The sequence below is a fragment of the Mizuhopecten yessoensis genome, unplaced genomic scaffold, assembly GCF_002113885.1.
Source record: "Mizuhopecten yessoensis strain PY_sf001 unplaced genomic scaffold, ASM211388v2 scaffold10553, whole genome shotgun sequence".
Classification (NCBI taxonomy): Eukaryota; Metazoa; Mollusca; class Bivalvia; order Pectinida; family Pectinidae; genus Mizuhopecten; species Mizuhopecten yessoensis.
In genome coordinates this window covers 414,187-425,150 of record NW_018408604.1, presented here as the reverse complement: position 1 = coordinate 425,150, position 10,964 = coordinate 414,187, and the positions used below count along the sequence as shown (strand labels likewise).

The window sequence follows — 10,964 nt, the reverse complement described above, 5'->3', positions numbered from 1 at the left end:
GTATGTATCTGATAGAATTAATTTTTGCAATTCTATTCATATATAAGGCAGTTTATGCAAGAGGTAGGCATATGTGACTGGTTAGTTTAATTTTGCGATGGGGCCCTTCAGGGGATAGTTGTTGTGATGCTAAAAAGTTCAGCCACGGCAAAGGATAATTACTGCTCATGTGATTCAATAAGTTTCAACACGGAAATAGACTTTTATTCCTCGGTTTCATAATGCGTTAAGAAGTATGCCGACTACATTCCCTTCTCTTGGGCCCCTTTACAAACTTGACATCACGGTTTGATCACCCGTGTTACTTCCTATAGTATGTTTGTCTAATGAACTTAATATATTTTTTAAACGTATATGTATCTGATAGAATTCATTTTGCACTTCAAGTTTCAAGTTTTATTCGAACTTTAGGCCATTGGCCCATCAGTATACAAAACATATTATACACCAATCATGGACAATGTACAGAGAATGCAGCCAATCATATTCCATTATAATACCCTTAATTTGTTTGCCTCATAGATGAATTTTCCGAGTATATACAATTCTTTAATATTATGGACACTCAATAACTGAACGACTTTAAACACAGAGTTTTGCCAATAATATCCTTTGATAAAACGTGATCTGAGAATTTGGAATTTAGAACAGACTAATGAAAAATGAAATTGTCCTCTACTTCAGAGGGGGAGTTACACTGTTTACAATATCTACGTTCTCTAGGTATATTATTATACCTTCCAACTTCTACAGCTAAAGAATGTGTAGATAAACGGATTCGAGTTAAACAAATGTGATATTTCATTGGTATATATTTTGTGAGGTAAAATTGTAATGATTCTCCACAATCTGTGATATTTTTATACAATAAACATTTTGGAGAGTTTTCCACTGAGGCCCTTAGGGATTGTATGCCTTGATCAAAACTTCTTTGTTTTATCAATGGTAATTACATATTATGCTGAAAAATACATTGATTTAACCAAACATCAGTAAGACCTAGATTATTTAATTCATCACTGTAAATAAATGTATATACCGTAGTTTATGCAAGAGGCAAGGATAAGTGACTTATTAGTTTGATTTTGCAATTGAGCCCTCCAAGTGATAACTGTTGTGCTACTAAACGGTTCAGCTCCGGCGATGGATAATTACTGCTAAGGTGATTCAATAAGTTTCAACACGGACATTGACTGTTATCCCTTGGTTTCATAGTGTGGTGAGAAGTTGCCCGACTACATCCTCCTCCCTTTTCAAACTTGGCTCCCGCTTTGATCATCCGTGTTTACAGGGCTTTCCCGTACAAATCGAGTTGTAAACCTGGACATTAGGAACGGGCCATGTATAATCCGTCTTTGCGTAGTGCAGAGTTATCTTCTCTTGGGGGTCAGGTATTGATTGTTACGTCATTGGTTTGTGTGAGAAAATTACGTCGTTTTCTTCAAAAATTGATGACGTTACTCTCACAAACAAGTGACGTAACAATCAATACCTGCTTCCAAGAGAAGATAACTTAAGACGGAATTGGTATAAAAAGGAAATATAATTGGCAGTGCAGACAACATGTAAATTAAATATTGTTTTTAACGTTATGCCTTTTTAAATACTTTTATTAATAGCAATTACCTGTTGTTGAATGACAGTGTCCTTGCGAGGTTGCATCATCACTGCTGTCACCAGGATCTGAAAGGTTAACAGAATAAATTATGTCATTACATTTTAGACATATCAAAAACATGCATGATGTTTGTATTCTGTGGTGTTCAAACAAAATCATAACATTGTTTACAAAAGAGGAAGTTTTTGGTTGTAAGTGTGACGCATGACAGTTTGTATGGAGCCCCTTGTGCATGTAAATCCATATTAGTTAGTGCATCCTATTTTAGTTAATTGCATTTTTTCGATTCCAAGGCAATATAACCGTATTACCCACACTTCAAATTGTACAATATAATATGCATGATAATACACTAACTGTAAAAGAGTATTTTCAGTTTAGTTTCATTTAAGCTTTTAATTCTGCCCGTTTTTATATGTGTAATATACATATACAAGTTAAAAAAAACTATTTATAATATTTATAATCCCAACGGTTAGTTAACAATTATCAGTATCTGAAACATTTACAAAATAAATGATGTAAAGGTATTTCAGACATATCAATAAAGACCAATGATACATTATGTATATAATTAAATATTCCTTTCGCAGAACGTTTATGAAAAGTAAATACAATTTAGACCGTTTTTCAAGTATCTTTAAGATTCTCACTTACCTGTCTTTGATAAAAAAAATCCTTCTGTATTTATGTCATTTCTTTTGTCTTCGGACCCTGAAAAAATGGATGATGTGAAAATACTATTGAAAGAAAGAATGAAAATGTTCGGCCTTCACTGGTAAAATCAATATCCGCCCAGGGCAAAGCGCAAAAGTTTGGATAAAGATAAAACAAGATTATTTATCCTGTTTAGATATTTCTATAAATCTCAAGTACCAAGAGTTAAAGGACGTGTTCCTTGCGAGTTTGTGTCATCATCATTGTCATCAGGATCTGAAAAAATTGAAATTCAAATTGAATTAAGACGACACACAAATCAATCATAGCTATCTAAAGACGTTAGTGATATTTATGTTACTAATTAAAAAAAATAGTCTTGGCTCTTGAAGGTACATGTTTACCATGAATGTTTATGGACTGAAAGTGATATATGGGCTTTTACAGATGTACGACGTAAAGTATTTTAGTGAAATCCATATATCTATTGGTCAAGTGTTTAGACCATTTACAATGTTGATTTAGATCAGGAATATTGTGAGGATAAATTAGCACATTGAACTTAATTAAATAAATTTTATTTCAAGAACAGGGTTTGCAATTTGTCTCAAGCAAACTCAAAGGTATACAATATATCATGTTTGATTATGTACAATATGTAAAAGCATAATAAAGACTGTGTTAAGTTCCATTTAGAGTCATAATTCTGCATATTATGGTGTTTACACCACGACCTTTATACTGTGTTAACACGCAACCAAAATATATCATAGAGATACATGGAAGGACATGCGAGCGCTCGGCGGCATTAGGATATGCTTCGTTACCTATTTCAAGGCTATCGGTAGTAACCTGCTACTTTTGGATACGTTTAGAAAGTAACTATACATTTACTAGACATAGAAATCTAAATATGTTAAATAGTTATCCAGGTCTCGTTGGCCAACATGTTTTATGCCAGTTACCTTCTTAGGAAAACTACAGGCCCCGCATTAATCCAAGGATTTTTTTTATATATATTTAATATATTTAAGAATTAGATAGATTCTGTTAAATAATTCAATAAATTTTATTTCATTATGACATTGTCACATCTGTGGTCAAGCTTTTTTCACACATGCGACACGCATCCTATTTCGAGGGCATGGTTTCGAAAGTGTAGCGCGTAATGGATATTTTATTTTGTATTTAAATTAACACTTTTTACTAAACAGTCAATATGTCAATGATTGATTATGAGTGCTTACATATACTCTCACTCGGTTATCGATACAAGGTCACTGATTAAGTTTCAGGTCAATCAACCCCGTTACAAAGTAGACATATTCACAGGCCCGATACAGTAGGGTTACCTAAGATGGTTACCTTGTATGTAAATCATACTGGCGATTGGAGAGAAGTGCATCGGATTAGCCGCAAAAAAGTAATTATTATAAATCGTGTCTAAAATTCTCTCAATATCTATTTAGTCTTAGATTTCCAATATTTATGAAATAATTGTTATGTGGGGCTGATATCACATTTTCATACATGGTATAAAACATATATTTTGTTTCTTAGTAATGACTTTCTTCTGGATGCATAATTCTCTGGAAAAGGTTAATTTCAAAATTCTTCTTTCGCTGAGTTTGCTAGCTTCATCTTTTAAATATACAGACACTCACAGCATAAGACCATTTATCAATTCTACATCAACACTGCAGGTCAGGGATCAAGGAAAGAAAACACTTGCTATTACCGACTGCGTGTATCGTAAGAAGCGACTAAGATGGGAACCTCCTGCAGAATTTGGGGATTTGCTTTTGTGCCTTCTACTTGGGGATAAAAAAGCAACCAAATAAATCTGCTGCACCAATTGTAACATTTGCGATTTTTGTTTTTTCTTTATACTTCTATCAACTTTTTATTACCTAACGCCTTGCTTTCCAACACCTTACTTTTTGCTTTAATGTTGAACATTCGCCTAGGTGAGAAAGGCAATAGGTTCTGTCCCCAGGCCGGGATATACCAAACCCCCTAGATGGTAGTTATTCCCTGCTTAATGTTCAACATTAAGGGGAATGGCAACAACTGGTTCACCCGTTGTCAGTATAATGTGAACGGACAGAATGCTGTGTTTAGTGCCTTCGGCATTGTATTTCAGTGCGATAGCACTATAAAGTCGGGTTAAGATCCGTGCTATTACAAGGAGGTAAATTCACCGACATACCCTGTCTCCGGGACACATACACACTTGCACTCATACACAACAGACATGGAGGCACGTCCTTAACTGACCTTAGCTGTCAATAGGACGTTAATCCCATTACTCTCACGCCTATATGGTAAAATCAGGATATATGTTGTTTGAAGCATAATTTCATAATATCCGTTTTGTGTTCTGAACATTCCCATATATCATTTTTTTATTACGCCCTTAATATGTTGCTAGACTTGGGTCTGAAACAATATCCATTATCGTGAAGCTATAATTACTATTATTGTAATTACTATATTACTGCCCATTAAAACTTGTGTTACACCTGATGATTCGAGTGATTTGTTCTGCTTTTTCATATCAATATACATTAGCTTTTAATTATCTATTTATATGAAGCTACTCTGCAACAATCACTATAGGTTCGTTCACTCCCGACTCATAAAATATTTGGTTTCCCACTAGTTAGTAAACAATGGTCGTTATTTTTATTGGTTGATCTTTTTATTGTGACGTCATGCTACTATGCTTTGCATAATCACCTTCAATTGTGACTTCAAAAATTATTGCCATTGTTTTCGGTTGGAAACAGGGATTCTGTATTTCCAAAAAGAAAAAGATGTGTTTTTTCTAGATATGATTTTAATGTTATGAGAGAAAAAATTCTTGTTGCAATTAAGATTTAAATTGAAATTAATTCGACTTAGATAAATATTATAACTAAACATCACAAGTTACAAAGCTCTGTTTATCTGACCATATATCCGAGATGAGAAGCGTAAACAATTTGAAATATTTGTTTGAAATAACAATAATCTTTCACTGACCTGGGGTAAAGTGACTTCTATCTTGCATGTTTGTGTCATCCCATTTGTCATCAGAATTTGCAGAATCTGTAGAAGGGGTAGTAAACAAAACAAGATACATATCGTTGTCGATTTAACGAAAAAAATAGATTTTTGTGATCTAGGTGTGTTGATACATGATTCATATTATGATTATTCCGACAAAAATACTTCAATTTAATTTAAACAACCCCTAAAATATCTTTTTATATATTCATTATAAAAATCGTTTATACCGTTAATTAATGGTGTGGAAACATTATCATCAATTCTCTTCACCTACCTGGAGTTGATAAAAAATGTCTGTTTGTTTTTGTCGCCTCATCTTTGTTATCTGATTCTGAATAATTAGAACAGTCAACAAATAAGTGAATAAAATAAAAACAATCTATCAATAAACATGAATGATCGGAACTATTTTGTTCGGGGTTTGACTTTCGCGTTTCACCACCTTATCAAACTTCTCTGGTCACTTGTTACTTTTTTATGGGCACCATATGATAAGTTGAATAAGGGAGGTAAGCAGTGGACAACAGAGTCATGGATATGACCAATTTAAGATTTGTTTAACGTTTAAATCAAATTTGAAAATCTACTCCAAAATAATTATTTTGTTCTTCAAGATTAATTTCTAACGGTGTGGAAACATTATTATCAATTGTTTTCACCTACCTGGAGTTAAAAAATGTCTGTTTGGGGCCTCATATTTCTCATCTGATTCTGAATAATGAGAACAGTTAACACACAAGATATTAAAATAAAAACAATCTATCAATAAACACGAATGGTTATTGTATTTGTCTAGATTGGAAATATTTTGTTTTGGGCTTGAATTTTTCGTTTCGCCACCCTATCCAACTTCTCTGGTCACTTGTTACTTTATTTTTGGTACTATATGATAAGTTTAATACGTTAGATAAGCATGGGACAACAGAGCCACGGATATGGCCTATTTAAAATTTGTTTAAATTTTAAATCAAATTTTAATAAAGTGTTTATATTAAGATCCGCAAAACTACTCAAAAGATATAATTATGATCTTCAAGGTTACGGCAAACAATGGGGGTTAAACAAATCATCAACAAGTTCTACAGTATTTTATCATGAATAATTAACGTGCTGATTGTACCTATAACATTTAGCTACCAATACAGTAATTGATAAAATGGAAATTTTCAAACAGGACAAATTATTCAATCAAGGTGGGAGTCCTCAGTGTCCATAGATTATAAGGCTTCATAATGATCACCTTCAATAAAAAATAAACTTTATCTATTTTACAGCAATTATGAAACAAGTTACTTCAACGAATATCAATCATTCTTGTTGGCCCGGGTGGTAGCTTGTCGGTTGTCTTTTTGTGGGAAACCGGAGTACCCGGATAAAACCAACGAGTTAGTTCATATCATAACACTTCCACAAAGGATGGAAAAATTTAGGCGATTTTGATATGACATAACCTGGATATGATAGCGTCTTATCAATATGTATAAAGATTTCTTACCTTGTAGTGAACACCGTCTCATCTTTTTTATCGCCTCAACAACAACTGATTTAAGATGTCAAAAATATTTCAAATATTGTAGAAGGAAAATTCCATTACACACGAAATCGTGTACATACTAATATCTGCACATACATGTATTTGTGTATAAAAATAGCACTTCATGGATTAAAGTCAAATTTTTGGTTTGGTATTTTTTTTGTGATTTTCTTAATTCCAAAATGGTAATGGTAACGTGCGGGTATTAATAAATTCCAGTATCTATTTTTCTTTATTAGATTGTGTTTACAATTTGTAGGTATGCGGGGGATGCTTACAAGAACAAAACGTTAGATTAGCGATTAGAAAAAGTAAAAACCCTCCCGTAATTCTGCGTCATACTCCGAGAAATATGTATATCTACAGATGATACCGCCCGATGAGAAGGGAATCGGAGTATTACATAATAGTTCCTCCTTCTGATGACACATAAATCAATATTTATTTGATTGATGATATTTAATCAGTCTTTGTTCATTGGTGCGTACTAAATATTCAATGTTATCAATATTATTTCACAAATTATTTCATTCAAAATTATTGAATTAGTTCCGTGTACAGTATTGCAGTTATTATTTACACTATTTCTTGCAATTCTTGAATTGTCTTTGTCATTATTCATATGGCATTTAAAAAGTCATTCATTTCATTGAACATTGTTTTCAACGTTCTTGATGTGTTTTTATAATATCATCAAACATTCCCAGATATCACCATTAAGACGAATGACGCTTCGATCACCAGGAAGGAAACTATGCAGTTCATTATCATCTAAGTTTGAAAACACAATATAATCATTAATGTCTACAGTGTTAACACCTTGGTCAAATGATAGGTCTCTACTCTTTACAAATTAGGACATATTATCAAGAAATACATAATTATATCGCTCGATTCTTTTCCACTAAAACGACACATCAACTTCTCTGTCACATAAAAAAACGACATTTTAACCATTACAGTTATTTTTCAAGCAGACACAGACGATTCATGTTTGCTTAACTGTAACACTGGATTTACTCCTTGGCAAGAATGAATCTGAGTGTATCCGTGAAGCTCTTGCCTACTGTTCATATCCTTGTGCCATTCTCTGACTGTCTGTCTGTATAGAATTGTAGTTATTAAATTTGTTAATTGTGATAGAAGCCCTTATGTAAACGGAGGAAAAGTTAAATGAGCAACAGTTAACTAAACATTACAATATCTTGAATCTTTACGAAAACAACATTTAACAATAGTGAGTAGAAATAATTATCATTCTACGTTTCCGTTGTAGTTCCTGTAAGTAACATGTATCTCGCCAGTATGGGATTGTTTAGGATCATCAACCCGCTTTCTGAATTAGTAAAGGTGCGGAAACGCCGGGCCTAGACATATAAGCACACATAAAACAACTAATAGATGCGTAGGTTTTGTAAAATTAAGATGGGTTAGTTCTTCAATCTCCTTTTGATTACTCTGTTATTTCATGTATTTTGCTAAGGCCGTCTGCCAAAGGGCAAAATACAGACGAAAATATTAGTGATATATTTATGATTCATTTGTGTGTGTTTGTTTAACAATAGAACTCATGTTTTTGAGAAACTATAGACAGTTTCCATCAATAACAATTAACCTCATCTTACGACAAAATAAGATGCAATGTTTTACCGCAGGAGGCGTCAGTCACACCGTATCGTACGATTTCACGATCGTTCGACTAGTGGCAATTAGTGGAGGTAGGATCAATCGGAAATGTTTGTCCTTAGATCGGTGGTAGGTCATCGTAAAACCCCATTTACACCGGGCCTGCAACCAGGATACGACCTGACTGCAACTGCGGGCTAATTGTTGAAAGATCGTGCGACTAGTCGCAAAGGTTGTGTGTGTGCGAATGATCACAATCAGTCGCAGAAGGTGAATGGTCTTGTTTAAAACTTCCTTCCTGAGATTCCAAAACGTAAGAGGTCGCAGACAGGTCTTACTTGGTCGTACGGCCGGTCGTGCTAGCAGTAGCACGATTGGTCGTGCTACTGGTCCTGCTGCCTTGCGATTAGTCGTGTAATCTGTCGGACGATCCCACGATCGGTAGTGCAACCAGTAAGTCCGTTAGCTGGCGGACGAGTATACTGAGAGTGAGTTCTGCGGTTCAAGTCAGTCTCCAATACGACACCCGAAGAGAACTTTAGCAAGTATACAATTTGTGCCTGGCAGATAACTCATATTGGCCCTTATGATAGAGCAACAACGACAGCTTGGTGCTGATACTGATACACGATTGCGAACTTTCTCGTCACCTGGACATTTGTAAATAAGAACAGCTGGTTTTGCAGACGCTTAAACTATGTACACAATATATATACAGTTATACCACAGTATTGTATTGTCTCGCTATGGTTTCGAATGCGTTCCAGGTCAGGTAATAGAGCAGCAAATGTATTAAATTCATATATAGCATCACTTCACGACAATCATCGAATCATATGGGTACAATGTTATCAAAATAACATTCATACAGTGCATGCAAATTAACAAATCATTTGTTTAAAATTACAAGTCATCATTTCCATGACATTATCCAAATAAATAAGATATCTATGTCAAAATAAACTTCAGGTTTGGTTTAGTATCATTTAATGTACATCCTATCAACAGCTATACATAGTCATTTAAGGAGGGCCTCCCCCATTTGCGAGAAGCATGCGTGTGGTGAGTGTGTGCATAATTAATTTGTGTTTTGGGAGTCTGTGGTATGCTCATGTTTGTTTCCTTGTGATAGCGCAGAACTGATGCTGACTTTATAGTGTAATTTCACTGGAGCATACTGTTGAAGACACATCTTATTTTACAATCGAACCTCGTTATCTCAACAGCTTCAATAGTCAAGGGATCATAATTTAAATTTATACTATTCAACCTTGGCGGATTTAGCTTTGTGTTTAATTTTCCCTCCACTGCCACCTAGCAGAGACACTTTACTAGCAAAACTTTAGACTTTCAAGATTATTTCAGCACTTGTCAACTATGTATTTCCCTTGGTTATCATTTACAGTTGGAATATGGCCAATTATCTCTATCAACTGATCAAATACAGAAAATGTTTCTGTAAGTATTGTCCTCCTTTGTTTTTTTGGCATAAATCATGACATAGTCGACAAGGCAACTTGGTACCGAGTGTCGCCATTATTATTTCCACGCACAGGACTTGGTATTAATTTCTAGCCCACAATTCATATATGTGTATTATATAATGTATGATATAAAAAAAAATATGTAGACCATGGGATGGTAATTTGTGCCAAATCCCTGGCTAGCAAAGATGAGATGTTACAGGCTGGACAGATAATGACAACAAAAACAGGCTGAAAACATGTATGTAATGAGTTTTTCTTAAGAGAGGCTGTATAAACACATTATGAATGTGTAAAATTATGATGGAAGTACATTTTACCTGAATAGGTAATCAGTTTATAAAATTCAGTACTTATAGTTTGAGTTATGTTTGGTTGATTACACTCAAGACTTTATCCAGTGCTTTTATAAAAGCAGGCGCTTGCTTTCACTTGTGTTTGCTACATGTATACCTTATTACAGTGTCTTTTAAATCTTTAATAAACATAATTATGGAGAATAGTCGAGGCGGCATTGAATATATATATATCTATCTTACTACTGGTTATCTTGTAAGAATAATAATAATAATGATAATGCTTTATTTATAGAAGATAGCTCAATTAGTCGCAAAATCATTCCCCCTTGAGGCCTTCTCTATGATCAGCGGCAATGATATATTACAGAGTAATAGCATTATATATGAATATAAATTCAGATATAATTAAAGGCAACATTGCAAAGATTTGAAATACAATTCAAGCATAATTACAGCCAAATATGTTGCTGAAAAATGTATAGTAAACTAATTGTACATGGACACAATGCAATTATATTATCAATACTAAAGATATGAAATCAAGAAGTATATACATAGTAATTTACAGACAACATTGCAAAGATTGTAATTTTACTAGTATAGGATTTTGATAACATGGAGAATACATCGTATGGTCATAATATATATATGGATCAAAAAATAAACAAGAGGCCCATGGGCCTTAACGGTCACCC

General features: G+C 33.8%; 1 protein-coding gene across 1 annotated transcript; it reads right to left on the bottom strand.

Annotated features, from left to right (window-relative positions):
- Positions 1-1,626: 1,626 nt before the first annotated feature.
- On the bottom strand, positions 1,627-9,379 carry LOC110461053 (the record flags this gene model as incomplete). Its single annotated transcript, XM_021514325.1, has 7 exons — positions 6,822-9,379; positions 5,990-6,037; positions 5,601-5,657; positions 5,300-5,365; positions 2,495-2,551; positions 2,276-2,332; positions 1,627-1,683 (listed from the first exon to the last, which is right to left on the bottom strand). Coding segments are annotated over exons 1-7 (364 nt in total), but the record flags the coding sequence as incomplete, so codon positions are not given.
- Positions 9,380-10,964: the final 1,585 nt, after the last annotated feature.